We start from the raw sequence: 19,047 nt of genomic DNA, 5'->3' as shown, positions 1-19,047 counted from the left end.
GTAGCCATAACCCCGCTGCTTGACCAGCAGCGTCTCCCCCTGACAGGGGGGAGGGCACGGTGGAATGAGCCACTGGAGTAGAGCACAAAGTTTCTGGCAGCAACACAAAGTTTCCCAGCAGGTCACAGCTGGCTGCCTGTCTGCTAGGGAGGGAGTTACATCACACAGAGACACAACCAGCCTGATCTGCCACTTCAGATCTATCAGCCAGAAAGCAGGAGGGAAGGAGAGACAGAAACAGAGAGAGAGAGATAGAGAGAGGGAGACGGCTTTGAAGTACAGCACTCTGTGATTCGGGCTGATGAAACCACGGCTGGACAGACTGAAAGATGTTGGCCTTGTGGATAGGCGACTATGTCACCATTGTGTGTGTGCCTGCGTTTTTGTCGCATCTGATAAATAATTTATGAGTTATTTAAGGGATGAAGTAGGATTTTTTTTTTTCCCTCTGCACTCACTTCAATCTTTTTTTTCCAATGTGTCTATGTCAGAGCCCGTCAGAGAGTCAACTCCCAAATACTCTAAATCCTTCTCAAGAACTTTAGTATTGGTCCATGGAGCACACAGTCCAGTTTAAGAGAGACCTTCATAAAGCTTTGTATGTAATATCTTTCTCCTTCTGTCTTCCCTTGCTGTCCTCAAATCCTGCCATTCCAGGCGAAGTGGCAAGGAGATAGTGTGTGTGACCCCGGCGGGACAAGCCCCAGGACCCACCCCAGTCATGGTGGACATTAACTCTGCTGAACTGAGGAACCCAGAGGTCAAGTTCAACTACACAGACGACCCTACCATCCTCAAGATCGAGCCTGACTGGAGTATCGCCAGGTGAGGAGACAGTCAGAGCAAAGACAAACCTTTTCTAGGAAAGTGGAGGATTTTCTGTGTCAGACATAAGACTGAATGATTCATTTATTCCCAATTTTGCACGCATGATACATCCCAGCCCTACAGGAAATATTTGAAAACTGGGCAATATTGGTATTACTCACTGTATTTTTCAAGTTTTGCTGCACCATATAGCTAAATCCATCAGGCATATTTCATTATCTATAATTTACTTCAACGGTGTTTGATCTACAATTCTTCTTGATGTACATGTTTGAACGCATACAAACATATCAATACATTATTAATACCTGGTGGTGGTTGTGCCATACATTAGTGCCTTATTTTTTCACAACTGAAATATGAACTCTATGTAAAAGGTGATAAATATGTTGTTATCTTCTGGCACACTCCCTGACTGGGTCTGGGAGAAAAGACTATTGCTCTCCATTTTCACACTCATGCTTTTCAAAGGCATATTATTTATTCTGTTTATCTTTATGATTCAAAAGTAAATCTTTGAGAGCAGGAACAGCAGTAAAGGAGGCTCCTGAAGCAGTGCATTGCTAGTTGATGAGGTGCAGCAGAGATGTATCTGTAAATATTACTTGACTTATTGAAATGAGACTACATAGCCACAGGAAGATTTCCTGTGCAAACACAAGCTGTGTTGTGGGGGGGGAAAAAAGCTTGGAGCTTCCAAATGCTAATGGGCTCACTAGCATGACCTAGAAACTCTCAATTCCACAGCTCAGAAATGCACATACACACAAACAAAAACACTGATGACTGTCTCATTTATTTCAAAAGTATAGTTCTAGGAACTTGAACTGAACATTATTTCCTGAGTTTTCTTACTGTATGTTTTCCTGTTGCATTTGCTTGAAATCCTCTAAAGCTGATGTTCAGATAATGGGTGGATCCCAAAAACTAGCCAGAGAAAAAGTAACTTTGTCTGTGTTAAGTTGCCTTTATGGAGTCCACACCTCCTGCAGGTACTTCATAATAAAAACTGATCAGGAAAGTGATTATTGTATACTTTCCAAATCCCTGGCGGATAAAAGGAATATTTGTTTTGTTATTAAAAGAAGTCTTACTTGGTTACAGTAAATCTCAAATATTTATTCACCTGTTAGGGCAGCTCACATAATACTCCTCCACCAGACACATTGTCTGTTCAGACAGCATAACAATCCACTACGGCATCATCGCAGGGGGTTGAGGTGAAAATGGGAGCCGCGTTTAAAACTCTGCAGGGAGACAAAAGTCTCTCATCATGTGAAAGAGGTGCGAGCGGATGAGAAGTCTCATTTGGAATGGGATGAATGAAATGCTGAGGGTAGGCGAGGGGAACGAGAATGAAAGTGTTGGCTCCAGCCTAAGGGGGAAATAACCTCGGCACTCGGCTTGTGTTTGGTGTTTTACTCAGCACTCCCAGAGGAGGAGGTGCATGGTTCTCCAGGCCAATCATGCTTTTATTTACCAAACCATTTTGTCGCCGCGTCCCCTTTGCTGACCCTGTAGCCGTGGCTATTTCAAGCAGCACAGAGTCTCCCCTGTCCAAAACACAAATCTGACATGACTGAGACTTGCTCTCTTCCGTTCAAGAGGAGGTTCTCGGGCTAACAACACAGCTACATGGCAGTGCAGAGATTGTGTGACACTTCATCTTGTTTACACAGTGTAGTACAGTGTACACAGTACATCATACAGTGTGCTCTGTATTTGTGGAAAAGATTCTTATCCCCCTACAGAACTACCTTTGTGGTGCGCTGCCACTAAGGCAGATTTTTACTGACTTTGAGCTACTCCATGTTAACTGCTACCTTAAATCTCCTAAATTGACCACACAGTTTCAGACTCTTCACCAATTTAACATCTGTGAGGTTTTTTTAAGCCTCTCAAAAGCCATGAGCCTACGTTCTCCTCACTCAACTCCCTTCCAGTTCGTCTTCGACTGTAAGTGTTACTCTCACCTTAAGGTCTGAGACTGGCCTCACCTTACTCCTTTAGACACCAGCATCATCTGGCCTCATCAAAACACAGCCAACCTTTAGAAGGTCTCTGCATGTAGATTTACATTTCAGGGTTCTCTAATTCCACCACGGAATAGATGTAATGTCTAGCTTGGTGGATCACGAGTACTGAGCTACTACTAATCAAATCAAATCAAATCGAGTTTTATTTATATAGCGCCAAATCACAACGAAAGTTATCTCAAGGCCCTTTCGAATTAGAGGAGGTCAAGACCTTCTCTTAAAAGTACAGGAAAGGAAGAGACCCAACAATTCCCACCAAGAGCAAGCACTTGGCGACAGTGGCAAGGAAAAACTTCCTTTAAGAGTTAGAAACCTCAGGCAGAACCAGGCGCAGGGTGGCCGACCATCTGCCTCGACCGGTTGGGTTTGAGAGAGAAGGGAGAGGAAAAAGAGGAAAAACCAGATCTACAGAAATGGTTAACATCCTTGTTGAAGTGCTGTCTTCCAAATCTTTGCATCACTTGAACAGTAATACAGATTGTTTTTTTCCTGTATTAAATGGAGTAATACACCAGCCAGTGTATCATCTGTATAATGTTTTTTTGGACCTCACTTAGTGGTGAGTCACAGTGGTGCTGGGCTTCAAGCCTCATCTAACCCCACTCCAGTTTTTAGGTTGTATGCTTACTTATTTAGCTACTGTCAGAACACCTCACATCAGATAAAGTTCAGGCTCTTAGGCCAGCCGAGGCGTCGAGAAGGGCATGTGGGGGAATAGGACCCTCACCCATATTACCCATGTCTCTGCTGGTCAGTGTCACATAGACCTGAATAGGTCACAGGTGTAAAGGTTACAGAACATGTCAGATCGCTGACAGCGGTGCAGTTGTGGAGTGTATCTCATGCTGAAAAATACCACTGTGCAACTTTAATAGACTGAAAATATCTCCCCTGGCTTCAGAGAGGTGGTGAGGAGTGGCCAAAGGCTTCAGCTCTCAGGATTAATGCTATATATTCGCTTATTCTTCCCTCCAGCCTCCATATCGGTTTAAACAAGCTTTTAACATTCATGCAAGGGCTTTAGCATCACTATCATTACCTGAAAATGGGCTTCCATGAATAAGCAGGCGAAAGGCTACAGCAGGAGTGAGCATTAATGGTAAATCGCCAACTGGAGGGCCCTCTTGGCTCCCACAGAGAAGAGATTTATTAACATTTATCTCTACTGATACGTCTGCTGAATAGGGTATGCACTTGGATCCTGCAAGAAAAAGTACAGCAAGAGAGACATGGATATGTGACACACAAGTGCACATGCAATTGTTTTTATTTTCCCCATAGCATTGTGTAATATGTTGTGTTATCTCTTTTTTTAGTGGAGGAACCATGTTGACCATTACTGGGACCAATCTGGCGACCATCAAGGAGCCTAAAATGAGAGCCAAGTATGGATCTGCCCAGTCAGAGAATGTAAGTGGTTGGATCCAGACACCTGCACACAGTTTTTATTGACAAAGCAAAAAAAGGCAGTGACTTGACCTGGTGAGTGAGACAGAGTGAGAACAGAATAGACACACAGGTGTCTCTCTCTCACACGGTCTCTCTACTGTCTCCCTCTCTGTGTAAAAAAATGATTTTTAGACGATGCACACACTCCTGGGACTCAGACATTGACGCACACACCTGACCCGTCGGTCAACCAGCCAAGGGCCCATTTTCTGTTTGTTTTTGATGTTGAATTTCCTTTTAGCAGTTTAACCTTTGAAATGTCAACCAGCAATAAAGCGGCTCTAGCAAATCCCCCTCTCTTCACCTAGCACCACAGGGCTTAGCTAACCTTTCTCCCACTCCTGCTCTTAGCTGAAAGTAAAAATATCCTTTCCTTTTCCTTTGTCCCCTTCTCTCCAGTCATTTTTATTTTGCTTGGTTAATGTTTCTGTTGACCTATAAACACAGTTTTGTTCCTTTTTCGTTGTGATTTTTACACACCCTTCGTGTGTGAGCATGTTAGCGTGTGACATATAGAACATAATGTGAGACTATAACATGCTGTGAAGCTATGCAAAGGTCTCTTTAGCCGTGCTGTGTTATTGTTAACAGCTACTGGCTGACCTCTCCTGCTTCTCTGTGTGTCATTACAGTCTAATTTGTTCTTCGGTGACTGATTTAAGTGTCGAACGCCACAGGGGATTTCCGGATGATATCAACACTGATTACAACACTGATGTTATTAAGCCAGCCTCTTCCTCATTATGTCATTACAGAGACATTTAATCACTCGCATCACATAACCGTGTTTCAGTCACTGTATATGTTGCTGATTATTTATTAGTTAAGATGTTTTAAGTAAGAATTTTGAAAAGCACATTTTTTTAAATTTAATTAACAGTTTAAATAATATTAAATGGGAAATTAAATAACTTCATCAAACTTAATTTAACAAATTTTTCATATTTTTCACTCCTTTTCTCTTTCCCTCCTCCCTTATTCCCTTCCTCCCCCCAAACTCTTCCTCACTCTGTCTCCTTCTGTAGAACTGCACGGTTGTCAACAACACCGTGATGGTGTGTCTGGCGCCCTCTGTGGCTGGATCTGACAAAGGTTTCTCGGAGGCCGGCAGCAGTCCTGATGAGATCGGCTTTGTCATGGATGACGTGCGCTCTGTGCTGGTGGTAAATGAGACTTTCAGCTACCACCCAGACCCCGTGTTCGAACCTCTGAGCCCCTCAGGCATGCTGGAGCTGAAGCCCAGCTCACCACTCATACTCAAGGTAAATTGCCTTGTGCTCTTAGCATTGATCTGTTTTGGCCTTGTCTCGTCCTGGGTTTGTTTTACATCCATCACGTTCCTTCTCTTTTTATTCTTCTTTTGACTTTGCTTCACTTTTTCTTTGTTTTCTGTTTTCACCTTCTCATGTCTTCTGTGTCCTTCTCTGCTTTTATCCTATCTTTGTATTTCCTATCTTCTTTTCGGTCTCATTTTTTTCCGCCTTTCTCCACTCTGGTAACACCTTTCTCATTTTATTTCTGCCATCTGTCCTCTTTTCTTTTACATAGTTGGGCTTGGGACATTAGTGGTTCTAATGTCTAAGTGAATGACATTGAATAGCTTTGCATTAAAACTTTTTATGGAGGGTTTCTCTGTAAAGATGTGGAGGAAATGTCGTATAAAACAGCAGGACCCCTGGACAAAGCAAGATTAGCTGAGTGTTAGCACTCAGTTAGCACACCAGAAGAGCAGTATTAGCTAACAGCAGAATGCTGGTAATGTTGAGTATTGTCAACACTGTTAAAAGCTCAATCTCACATATAGTTATTTTAGAGAATACTGCACCGACCTCAGCATCCAACACAACTGATAACACCCTGACAGGCCTTTGAAAAGATTTGCTGCGAACATTCCTGTAGAGACACTTGTTCCTCTCGCTTTGAGAGTTTTCTTTCAGATGTGCCACAACCTTGAAAGGTGTTACCTCTCCACCTGCGGTCTCCAATGGAGTTTGGAGACCTTTAAGAGAAATAAAAGTGCCTTCTAAACCCCCCTCCCCTTTAAAATCAGGTGCAAAGAAAAGTAATGTTTATAAAGTGGATCCATGCGTTGCTATGCCACCTGCTCAGATTTCTATTAGATAACTTCTGAAGAGAGGCTTCATAGCCATGTTTACTCTTAAGCCATAGAGGTAGTTCGCATTTGAATCCCTAGCACTTTAGCCCCTCCCACACACACTGTCTTTTGTCATTTCACCTCTCCCCTTGAACTTCAAAGCCTTTCAGGAATGAGAGGGAAAATCATCATGCAATTTCATGGAAAACGAAAGCCCTTTTTCTCTCGGCCAATCAGGGTGAAGTTTTAGTGAAGATGAAGAATCACGCCTCTCTGCCCTGCAACTTTAAATATAATTCTATAATGAAAAGCTCTGATTGCCCCACCGTGCTCCAGGTAAAGAATTTGCAGAAATAAGCAGCTCAGAAGCAGCATCCTATTAAATAATTGCAGAGAAATTAGACGTTCATCGAGATTTTCCAGCAATTAATTCCTCCCACTCTGCAAAGCGTAGAGAGTTAGGAGGTAGCAGAGGCAAGGAGATGGGGGTTTTCTGTAGAATTTATCAACTGTCTCTCCCAACCCCCGAAACATTTTTAGAGTCCGTGGGCATCACCTTTACCTGTGGCTAAATTTTGTAAAAGTTCTCAACAATAATGCCACAGACTGTAGAATGAACAAAGGATTATCATATTTTGGTGTCTAGTCAGTCAGTTCTGTGCAGTGTTTTCTTCACTGGAGTGGAATTTCTACACCAGGACATCTCTTCAAGTATTATTCCAAGTTTTCCTTTATTAAAACCACAATCCATATTTTTGTTTTTAACTCATACTTTGGTCAGTTTCTTTGAGAGGTAACAGAAGCGCTGTTGCTGTGGTTACCTGTGGTGCAAAGGATCTTGCTCAGTGATGTAGAGCTGTGGCTGACTTATTGACGGACACCTGCCAGCCAATCAGAAACAAGTTTTTTTCTCTCTCTCTCTTGAGACAGCATAAATCACAGTGAATCCTTGTGCATTTATATAGTGATTATTATTCTATATATGTAGACCACCTTAGACTTGGACCTTCTGTAAGTAACCAAAGTTTGTGTATGTGTGTGTGTGTGTGTGTGTGTATGTGTGTGTGTGTGACTGTCCAGGGCCGTAACCTAATTCCTGCAGCCCCAGGAAACGCTAAGCTGAACTACACGGTGCTGATCGGAGAGACGCCCTGCATTCTCACCCTGTCTGAGAGCCAGCTGCTGTGTGAATGGCCCAACCTGACCGGAGAACACAAAGTCACTGTAAGTAAAACTTAAATACTTTTTTACAGGACTGTTCGCTGAATGTTTTCCCATTGTGTGACGTGTATTTCTACCTAATATTAACCGATTTTTGTGACACACTGAGCAGAGCATTGTGACATCCAGGTTTAGCAGTTTGGATACAGTCATACAAAACCTAAAAAATGAGCATCATGAGGTTACATTTTTCTGTCTGAAGTACCTGTTATTTCATCATCTCTCTTAATTTTTTTCCTTTCCACTTCAGGAGCATCTGGTTTTCACATTTCTTTCAGCCTCTCAGCCCGTCTTCCTCTACAGCTCCTGTTCTCTCTGCTGTTTCTGCTGTATTATTCATTCGTCTTATTTATGTCAATCCATTTCCTGCCTTTTCATTCATTCATCTCAATTTTCCCTTCCCATCCATCAGACCTAAATCTCTTAAATTACTCTAGATTTCGCTTCCCCCATTCATATAGCTGCATGCACACAAACATGCACACATCCCGTCTCTTATACCGCTTGCGGTGTTTGCGACTGTATTTATGTCTTTGAGGCTTTTGATTGGTCTCGTTTGGCTGCCATCCTCCTTGGGATTTGAACAGTATTGATATTCAATAGAGACCAAAAAATAGCTAGTGGGCGTGAGAGGTCTGTGTCTATTTTTACCCTCCTCCATTTAGCATTTCATAGACGTAAGCCAGTGGAAGATAGAATGAAAGGAGGGGGGGAGAAGGGAGGGGGGCATATCCCTCCTTTTTTTAATTCACATGTTCTGCAAGCCATAACTGTTTTGATGTGATATGGTTGAAAGTCGCGTGTTCTGCTGGTTCCAAAGACAGCCCCAGGGCTTAGATGTTGCCTCCCCTAACCCAGATATAAAAGGTTTTGGGGAGTTTTGGCCTGCTCTTGGCCCAACACTGCACAGCATGGTTTGCCAGTATAATTGCAACATGGGATTTAGCTTTGGCACCTTGCATATTTTTTTATTACTATATTGGATATATAACGGCTGTGGTCAGGAGTAGGCCAGAAAACTGGTGATGTGGATCGGACAGTCTGTGCATGATTCTCACACTGTGCAAGCCATAATGTCGGTAGCAGAAGCAAATTTACTTTCTACTTGATGTAAAAGAAAGAGTGTTACAGCTTTGTCTTGGAACCTGTCAAGTATTGCTGCAGACAAATCCATTACGTTTTTTCTTCTGTGTATATGTGTAGCATCTCTCATCCACCTGCTCAGCAAACAAGAGTGTAACTTGTCCGTTTATTTCTGTCTGTCAGGTTCGTGTTGGAGGCTTTGAATACTCACCAGGGACCTTGCAGATCTACTCAGACAGCCTGCTCACCCTGCCTGCCATCATCGGTATCGGAGGAGGTGGCGGCCTGCTCCTGCTGGTTATCATTGTGGTGCTGATTGCTTATAAGAGAAAGTCACGGGATGCTGACCGCACCCTCAAGCGCCTTCAACTGCAGATGGACAATCTGGAGTCCAGGGTGGCCCTTGAGTGCAAAGAAGGTGAGGTTTGGGCGAAACCTGGCCACAAGGGGTGTGTGACACTAGCTGCTCAACTCTTAAAAATTACTTATGTAAAGCTGGTATTCTCCTAGTTCCTTATTATACTTATACTTTAAACTTTCTCCCCAAATAACTCCCATATTTCCAAAAAATCTTGTTAATCTCTCCCTTGCTGCAGCTTTACCTCAAAAGCTGCACAACTCCCATTCAGCAGTCCCTTCCATTTCTCTCGCTGCTTTTTCCTCTATTTCTCCCTCCCTTTCACTGCCAACTGTCCCCCTGCTGTTAGGTGGCAGCACTGTGTGTGTGAGTGTCTGAGTGTGTGTGTTTGTGAGGGCGTTGGTGTGTTTCCAGAGGAGCACTTTGATCTGAGCCAGCCACCAGATGTTGGCTCTCCACCCCATGAGAGAGCCGCCTGGCTGGCCTCACTACAATCCATGAGAGATGGAGGTTAGATAGATACAGGGCACGCAGAGGTGGGAAAGTCAGGGATAGTAAGAAAGGAGGGGTTTGGCGACGACTAAAGCAGGCGGAGAGAGAAACAGAGAGAAAGAGACACACCAGTGCATTAGCATATATTCATTTGACAGGAGACAGCATGGATCCAGTGAGAGCCCAGTGATGCTGTTACTGGTTTGTCTGGCAAAAGAGAGAAGCAGATGGGGTGAAAGAAGAAGAATACAGATAACCATGGTCATCAGAGGAGTATTAGTATGAGAGACCACTTCACTTGTTGTGCTGTTTTAGTCAAACTTGTATAACAATAACATCATCTATATGACCATATAATAAATGTACTATTGTTACCAGCAGTAATTTCTAAAGTTAAAAAGAAACTCCACTGATTTTAAACATCATTAAAATCTCTTTACAGATATTAAGCAGAACTACTGCATATGTTAAACAGTTGTATAAAGTCTTTGTGGCTCAAGTGACATCACTTGGGTCAACGACAGTTGGGTCTAAAGTTTGGAAAAGAGAAAAATCTCAGAGTGTGGAGTTACCAGACCACTGTGGCCCACTGCTCATCTCTGCTTAAGGCTAGCAGCTCAAGGCTACATTAGCCGCTGCCACTATTATAAGACATTTAAGTCTCTGATCGAACTGAATTGCATTGTGGGTGATGTAAGAGCCATGTTCTGTCAAAGCAGATTGTATGGGGTTAAAAAAGACAGTATTTCTGGTCTAGATGAATGAAATATAATCTTCATTTTTTGTAATGATGAGTGAATGCTAACATTGGTGGAGTAACTGCTCCTAGCAACTACTACCACAGTGTCTGTCTCAAAGTGTTGGCATGACGGACACGTAAGGCTGAATAAATGAAGTGAAATGGAAATTCAGTCAGATTATTGGATGATGGTAAATTCACACGTCTTTCACACTCCCAGATTGTAATGCTGTGCCAGTCATCTCCTATGTGTGTGTGCAGCCTCATGACACTCAACTCTTCATGTCCTGCTCTTTTGCAACTACCTGCAATCACATACACGCACACAGACACACACATAGTCACACAGCAGGTCAAACAATGATTGGCTGGGGTGTGTGGCGGTGAGTCCAGATGCCCTGACCCTGTCTGTCCTCCGCTGTCACCACTGTCTGGAAGACAACAAGAGGATGGATGGAAGGAAGAGGATGAAGTGAGGGAGATAAATAAGCCGGACAACTTGTGAGCGGAGAAGAGGAGGAGGAGGAGGGTGAGGGCAAGGAAGAGGAGGTGTATAGGAAGATTATGAGAGAGGGAAAAACAACAGGCGGGGAAGCAGAAAAGGATGGTTTTAGAGAAAGGGAGAGAAGAAGTTGAATAGGAAGATAGCAGGCAGAAGATAAGAGAGGAAGATAATTGTAGATAAATATTTTGTTGCAGAAAGGGATGGCTGGACAAACAAGGGGACGACATAGAGTGAAAGGAGAGGAAGAGATTAGAATATATGGGAGAAAGGCAAGAAGAAAAATAAGTGATGGATAGTAGGAAGGTGGACTGAACCACCTTTTTTTCAGGGAAGTCCTGGCTAAGAGTCAAACAGAAATGTTTCAGACAGTCAAAAATATTGACTTCAAAGATAGATTGATGAAAAGAAATTGAGTGAAAGAATGGGGCAAGATAGAGGGGGAAAAAAGGTCAATCCGAGATGCAGAGAGAGGAGGGAACTAACAAGAAGAGGGAAAAAGAAACAACAAAGATGGAGGGATGTAGCAGAGGAGAGGCAACCATAGGGGAGAGAGAGGTGACCTCTAAGATGTGACTTTGAAGGGAGGGGAGAGGGAGAAAAAGAGAGATAGGATGAGAGGGATAGGGTGACACAAGCCATCTGTTAGTCTGGGCTGTAGTTCGTTATTTGTTTGGGTTGTGTATCCATGTGTTGGTGTATTTTGGATGACGCTATAGGACACACACACACACACACACACACACACACACACACACAGATTCAAGCTAATGGAACCATATAGCTGTATATTTCCTTCTGCAGGGAGTTTTATGTTTATGAAATAGACTGGTGGCAGTTCACTAAACGCTCCAGCTATACGCACTGTTGTATGGGATATGAGTGGGAGAATGGACTTGATCCCATTTGTTCCATCTAGATGTGACTGTATGAAGCCAGTGGAGTATGCGGGATGGGGTCAGAACATACAGAATGGAAAAGTGTGTAAAAACATTGACACATGCACTCACATAAATCATCTGGGCACTAGGTTATGTGTTCAGCTGAGGGGCAAGACAGGAAACGTGTGTGCGTGTGTGTGTATACGTGGCTGCAGGAATACAAGCATGTGAGGTGGCAGCGTGTAATGTGTATGTACTCACAGGCTCATGTTCCTGTGTGCAATTCCATCCTGAACTCCCCTCCAGCCACTGAGCACTAGAACACTTTCCTCTCCATCCTCCTCCTTCTCCGTCCCTCCATCTTTCTCTCCGCTCTCAGCACAGAGCGATCTCATAATGCTGCTTTTCTCTGCTACTCCTCCACATGCCTCCATCTTTTCCGCAGTTTCTCCCGTGTTGCCTTTTTTCCTCTTGAAAACATGCTGTTTGTGGAAATCAGGTTGACACAGGCATGAATAGTCAAAATAAAGATGAAGACAGGCTCCAGAGTTGCAGGTGTTTTAACTTGGATGATTCTCCACTGTGGCCGTAGCTTTTCATCTCTTTTCTTTTGTGTTCCCTTCAGTTTCAGCCATTCTGAAACACCGCCCCATTTTTGGGGGATAAAAAAATAATGATAATTACTTGAGAACGCAGCTTAAAAATTGGAGGTTTAAGCTGGTAATGAGCACCTTTAAAATAATAATTCCCAACATTTTACATTTAAACAAATGCTTCTTAGTTACTCACTTTTGCCACTTGATTATATACATTGGTGTTTCAACCTACATTCCTCCTAAACATCAGTCATGAGGTTCTGCAGATGAAGATGTGTTTTACGCTTGGTTTGTTTGGGATAAATAGAAAAAGAAAGAGGAAATATAACAGACCTTGTCTTTAAATGAAAGCTGACAGAACTGAAGACTGACTATTACCAAAATCAAGAAAACGATTTTGAAGATTATAACTTAAACAGTACAATTTCTAAATCTTTGTAATTAAAGTTTGTGTTTTATCAAAGAAATCTTATGACATTCACATCTGCGTGTCCTCTCTTTTGCGCAGCCTTTGCAGAGCTGCAGACAGACATCCATGAACTCACCCAGGAGCTGGACGGAGCAGGAATCCCTTTTCTGGACTACCGTACCTATGCCATGAGGGTCCTCTTCCCTGGGATTGAGGACCACCCTGTGCTCAAGGAGATGGAGGTACTGGTCAGTAGAGAGCACTCAGCAAACATGCACACACATCCACACAAACAGTCTTGATGAGTGAAAGTTGCTCTTGTGTGTCTGTGTGTGTTTTAGCTGTGTAATTAGAAATGGTCTGTTTGAAGACCTTGGTGAATAATGGAGGAGGAACTTTGAGCCTCGTGTGATTACAAGGAAAGGTTTTTGTCAGAATTAGAAAGTTGGGGGAGATAAGTGCCTGAAAGTTTAACACAACTTCTTTTGCAGGAAGGGCAACTCTATGTAATGTCTCTGACTTAAAATTGTTTCACACAAAGCAGAAGTTTTACAGACTGAGCTGAGTCATGAATCATGTCAGAGGTGGACTATGTGAATGTGGATAACAAGGCAGAAGAGAGTTCAAGTACTAGTAAGAAAAACTAACTTGGGTGAAAGAATTTCTTTTTGGGCAAGCTCCAGTTTGATGTAAAACAGTGAAGGGATGGTTCTTTTTTTGGGGCGTGAGCAGTGTCTGAGCTCCACTAAGACTTGGTGCGAGTGATAGATTGCTTCTACAGGACCGAGCCTGTTTGAGGCTCCTGAAAAAGTAATGTTCACACGTTCAATAAAACACTCTTCCTCTGCACCACTGTTCGTTCCTCAAGAGAGAACACACTCTCACTCACATGAGCCCAGGCTGTGCGGACACTGTAACGCAGCATGTGCACATACTTCCATCATCTTTCCGTATACATTAGATTCTCACACTTACATTTCATGAAAATGCACACTCGCGCTCCGCTGACGTGCATGTAAGGTGGCAGCTGCAGGGACTGGGCTTTGCGACATGCAATATCTGCTCGCGCTATCAACTGTATTCCAAAGGGATAGTGTAGCACGACATTGGATTTTCATTTGTATGGCCCAGGCAATCACAGGCCACAGTAGTGCGCTGGCAGGCAGATCAATTTCTTATTACAGCATGAAGCTCACATTCTCACTACAAACCTCCACTCCTCTTTCTCAGAGGGGGAGGCCTGCCCATTGCTCTGAGAGAGGAAAAGAATTGGTTGAAAGGAAGGGGCAGTGAGGGATGGAGGGAGGTAAAGAGAGAAAGATACAGTGAACTGGGAAGAAGGAGAGAGGACTGGGACAATAATACACAGAGAGGCGAGAGTGTAAACCTTGAAAGCCTTGTTTAATGAATGTGTATGGAAGGTGGAACAGCACCTACAGCAGGATTTCCCCGTATGTAGATCAATATTTTGCAGATATAATTGTGCGTGTGAATGTGTGGCTCTTTTCCTAGTGTACCCTTCATTTGATATTCCTCACTCTCACACATACTCATTAATCCATTCCTCAACTATAACTCATAACAAATTCTTTTCTCCACATCCTCCTCTTCATCCTGTTCTCAACTTCTTCATCTGACTGTACCTCACTCGTTTCTGTGTATACCTACCTCTGGTTTTCTGCCTTCTCCCCTTCTTTGCACCTTTTCTCTTTTTCGCTTTCTTTTAACCTATGTCTCCTTCTCCCTTGCACTCCATTCCTACTTTTCTGCCTCTTTCTCTTTTCCTCACCCACTTTCCTGCTGCCTTTACACTACCTTGTACCCCTTTCCTCCGTCCATGCCTCCCTTTCATTGTCTTATCCCGATGTCCATAAATGACTACCTTTCTTTCATCCAACCCTCTCCTCCCCTCCTCACACTCCATACCATCATCACCTCCAGGTCCCCGCCAATGTGGAGAAGGCCCTGACTTTGTTTGGCCAGATGCTGACAAAAAAGCACTTCCTCCTTACCTTCATCCGCACTCTGGAGGCGCAGCGGTCCTTCTCCATGCGAGACCGAGGCAACGTGGCCTCCCTCATCATGACAGCGCTGCAGGGAGAGATGGAGTACGCCACGGGCGTCCTCAAACAGCTCCTGTCTGACCTCATCGACAAAAACCTGGAGAGCAAGAACCATCCCAAGCTCTTACTCAGGAGGTATGAAAGGAGGGAGGGAGAGGGGTTGAAACTGGCTGAAACTCTGCACAACATCATGTCACAGACAGACTCAGATAGTTTCCCCACTGTGGGTTCAAGTTTGAGGTTAAGTCACTCTGTGTGTGCGTGTGTGTTCAGGCATACTCCTGACTGGGTTAGAGGCACCCCACTGAAATTTAGCCTCTAAAAAAGAAAAACAACAAAAAAGTTTCTGTTACACTTGTCATTGCTCCCTATTTCCCTTGCCCTTCTATTGTCCTGGTGGTGGTGAAGCACATGCAAAACCAAGCAAATAGGAATACTAATTATGTTGCTGAAATAGGAAGAGAATAGAAAATGAACAGAGGATGATGCTCTGTGAGAATGTCAAGCGATTTGTTTTTTCATCGCACCGCTGAAGGCAGGAAACAGTGATTGAAGCTTTTAAAAGGCGTATATGTGTGACGTTACCTTGTCTCTATCTCTCAACTCTGTCCCTGTCAGAGAGGATTACACCCCTGAGCACACACACACTCCCAGTGGAGCTGCAGTCAGACAGACCTCTCTCTCCTCACACACACAGTGGGAAAGTTAGAGGGGGCAGGGGACGTACAGGGAGAGAAGAGGAGGATTTACAAGGAAGGGTGCGAGGGATAGAGAGAGAGAGAGTATTGGTAGAGGGGAAAAGGAGAAGATGTGCAGTAGTGGGGGGAATGAATCTGAGGTGAAAAGGCAGCGAGGACGGTGGATGGAGCACGGGGAGGGAGGGAAATGGTGATTGACAGAAAGAGAGGGCAAAATGTCTACAGGGGGACTTGGGCTGGAGGCAAATTGGTGAAGGGAGAAACATGGGGGGGGGGGGGGGGGGGGGGGAGAAAGAGGACGGGTAGAAAGGTGCAATATGGAGAGAGAGCAGATAGGCAGAGGGAGAAAAGACAAGTTAAAATGAGGTACTGCAGACAGCCGGGCAGGAAAAGATACACGTATTTAAGGAAAGACACAATTAGAGAAATGGCCTGTCTCCAAATAAATTGGAATTAGACATTAAATGATAAAAAAAGTTATGTTTTTTTTTCTTTCCTCCTTCTCCTCGGAGAGATATTTAATTAAAAATCTAATCAAATAAATGACTCTCATCCAGTGTGCCTGTGTGAAGCCTTTTCCAATCCCCTCTTGGGGCATACGGTCACAACACGCTGTCCCTGTTAACTACACTAGCCTCAGGAGCTGGCATTAATAAGCTCGGCAATTATTACACACATGGTTCACCCTGTTTTGGTCTTTTTACTGCAAAAGATAGGCTTTAGAAATTTTTATTTTTAGACATATACACAGTAAAGAATGGGAGAACGACTTACTAGTTGGCTCCCATGTGGATTTCAATCCCCTATGGTGAGAAGATGCTCTTGTATCGGGTTAATTTGTTTTGATTTGTACAGTATTGGCTCAGAGTCACAGTGTGTGGCCAGGAAAGCTGCATCGAGCCCTCCACCTGTAGCACGTTTAAAAACTTTGGAATGGGCGCTGGGACGTATCTGTCCTGAATGAGATGATGCTTCAAGTCGCCCACTATCAAGTCCTGGCATACCCAAAAGCGTGTTCTGTCCAGGTGTATTCGCCTCCTTCGTCCTTCAATCCTTCCTTCTGCCTCATCTTTCATCAGCTATATTTTGCTGACAGCCATGAAAAAAATGCTCCACATACATCAAACAGCACTCAACAGTCAAACAGGGAGGCTTGCAGCAGCGTAGGAGTTCACGTCTTGTTGTTGCTACAGGCCTTCACTGGATTCACCAGCACATTGGCCTAGTTTCCTGTGTTTTCCTTTATTCCTTTACTATCCCTCAATTGTCACAAAAAATGCAGATTTTCTGTGTAAGGCTGACAAGAAAATATCTTTTTGTGCTGTCATTTCTCAACAAAATGTACCTTTCCCCACCTTTTTGCACTTTGTGCCTGGCTAATGAGAAAAAAAGACTAATATTTACTACAAGTGTGGGAACATGGCCCAGTTAGACAGTCCACTAACCCAGCAGAGAGAAACCCAGATAGTTTTCATTCAGCCCTCATTCATCTAACAGAAAACAAGGAATGGATAATTAAGCAGTCTTCCTGTTTTTCCCTAATGGGTAAAGGAGGGCTGGCTGATGATGACCAAGAGGAAGGAATACTTTTTATATAGTTTTGGTTTCCCTGCCCCCCACCCTCATACCCTTAGTGCCAGTCTCCCTTTCAGCTGTTTAACAAATTAGACACAATAAGTCCATTAATTACAATGCCTTTTAATTGCTCTGCTTTAATTTTGCTCGCAAGTTCACGTGTGTCTGCTCGAGAGCGTGCACGTTCAGAGGTTCCCCTTATCACACAGCAGGTTTGTGATTAATGAGAGAAGTTAGCAAATTATACTAATCGCTGTATTTTTAATGAAGACAAGTGGGTTTGTTTGTTTGTTTCCTTTCACTGTCATCCTCTATTTTTCCTATTATTTCCCTCTCACCCTAACCCGTCGCTCTCTCCTCTCTCCTCTCTCTCTCCCTCTCCCCTCCTTTCATGTCTCTCCCAGGACGGAGTCAGTCGCTGAGAAGATGCTCACAAACTGGTTCACCTTCCTGCTTTACAAGTTCCTGAAGGTAAAATTGTCCATCTAACACATACACGCAGACACACACAACTTTTGAAGAAACACTAATACAGCTGGTGTTTGCTTCATGCCTCACCAACACACACACATTCACAGCTGCAGCATTAGATAAGCCAGAGGCAGCAGGCTACCTATCCCTTACCTCTGTCTTTTATGTGGTAAATTCTCCTTTCTCCAAACTGAGGAATCTGCAGAGTCTGAAGCCCTGTTCAGTCATAGCTGGTCATGTTTTTGTGATCGCTGCAGCCTGTTGCACTAACCTGTCCTCTTTTTGTGTCCCTGGCTGGATTCTTTTAGAGCCAGGAAAGTGTGTGTGTGTGTGTTTTGTTGCCTGTATGCATACTTGTGTGTCTGTATCCCCCTTCTGAGCTTTGGGGCTTAGCAAAAGAGGAAGCCAGAGATCTTACACAAATGTATTCTCTCATTTCCCTGTCTGTCTATCTCTGTGTCTGTATGTTTTCTTTCTCTTTTTGAATTCCTTTCCCTCTGATATGGAATCAGAGGGAATTACTGAGGCTTAAACTGTGCTAAATTCTTGTTTCCACACACACATTCTCCACATTCAAACATCACTGCAGCTAATCAGTTAGCGGCAGGGCCTTAAACCCCCGCCAGGACAGGCATTCTGGTGGACAGTGAACCAGCCAAGCCCCCGGGGGTGCTGGTTAGCATCTGTGTGTGTGTGTGTGTGTGTGTGTGTGTGTGTGTGTGTGTGTGTGTGTGTCGCTCAGTTTTGGGTGTGCATGCTTGTGTGATTTGGCTCCATTTGCAAGACTGGACAGCCAGAGTTGGGTTCAGAGACAGGGGAGTGGGTAACCAGGGAAGCTGTTTAGGATCTTTTCTAACAGCTGTATTCGTGAACTTTTGACAGGGCAAAAACAACAGAAAGGACAGGAAAAGGTGGAGGAATGCAGAGAGAAAATGTTTTGAAAGAGAAAAAAGAATCACAAGTGGTTAAGGAGGGATGAGAAGAAGGTTTTTAAAATGAAAAAGGAACAAAGGATGCAAGAGAAAGTGAGACGGGGGGGAAATGAAAGGATTGGCAAAATGAAAACTGGGGACTTGCTGTAGCTAGCAGCAAGGTTACAAGCCTAGCTTTAATCTAACCTCTGCAATTCAGTGCTTCTTTCTCCTGAGTTTTTAGGGGTCGCATAAAAGAAAAGCCCAGAACAATTTCAAAGTTCAGCCAGGTGTGAATCGAGGTGAGGAAAGGTCAAGCAGTTTTTCAAAGAGAGAAAAGAGATGGGGCTTTTACCTACCTTCCAAAGGGAACAGGAGTTAGAAGAAAACCTTTTATCCATTACCCTATTCTAAGGGTTCACTTGTTCTCCTTTAAACTGATTTGTTTGAGTGAGTGGGGAATCACTTGGTTACTCAATCTCTGCACCTGAAGTCCTGGCTGTTGTCTTGGATAAAAAAAAGAAAGAAAAAGACTGCTGTTGTGGGTAAAATTTCAGAGGATGTTTTAGGATACTGTATGAAAAATGTTGTTATTATAGTAATAATAATTAAATGAATCGTAAAAGATACTAAATACACA

At 43.6% G+C, this 19,047-nt stretch overlaps 1 protein-coding gene across 4 annotated transcripts in view; it reads left to right on the top strand.

Annotated features, from left to right (window-relative positions):
- The window catches only part of plxna1b (plexin A1b), a 187,373-nt gene that overhangs the window by 155,577 nt on the left and 12,749 nt on the right, over positions 1 to 19,047 (top strand). For 2 of the 4 annotated variants that reach the window (XM_071493107.1, XM_071493105.1), the window contains exons 16-23: positions 658 to 825; positions 4,181 to 4,274; positions 5,339 to 5,575; positions 7,489 to 7,632; positions 8,896 to 9,130; positions 12,789 to 12,931; positions 14,631 to 14,887; positions 17,430 to 17,496. In XM_071493107.1, coding sequence (XP_071349208.1) covers positions 658 to 825; positions 4,181 to 4,274; positions 5,339 to 5,575; positions 7,489 to 7,632; positions 8,896 to 9,130; positions 12,789 to 12,931; positions 14,631 to 14,887; positions 17,430 to 17,496 — 1,345 coding nt within the window. Of the gene's footprint in view, positions 1 to 657; positions 826 to 4,180; positions 4,275 to 5,338; positions 5,576 to 7,488; positions 7,633 to 8,895; positions 9,131 to 12,788; positions 12,938 to 14,630; positions 14,888 to 17,429; positions 17,497 to 19,047 lie in introns of all 4 variants that reach the window. The other 2 variants (XM_071493106.1, XM_071493104.1) reach the window with 1 other exon arrangement.

Source organism: Trachinotus anak, unplaced genomic scaffold (assembly GCF_046630095.1).
Source record: "Trachinotus anak isolate AG129_WGS33_773 ecotype Australia unplaced genomic scaffold, CSIRO_AGI_Tana_v1 ptg000013l, whole genome shotgun sequence".
NCBI lineage: Eukaryota > Metazoa > Chordata > Actinopteri > Carangiformes > Carangidae > Trachinotus > Trachinotus anak.
The sequence above is the reverse complement of the archived record's forward strand: the minus strand, read 5'-3'. Positions and strand labels throughout refer to the sequence as shown.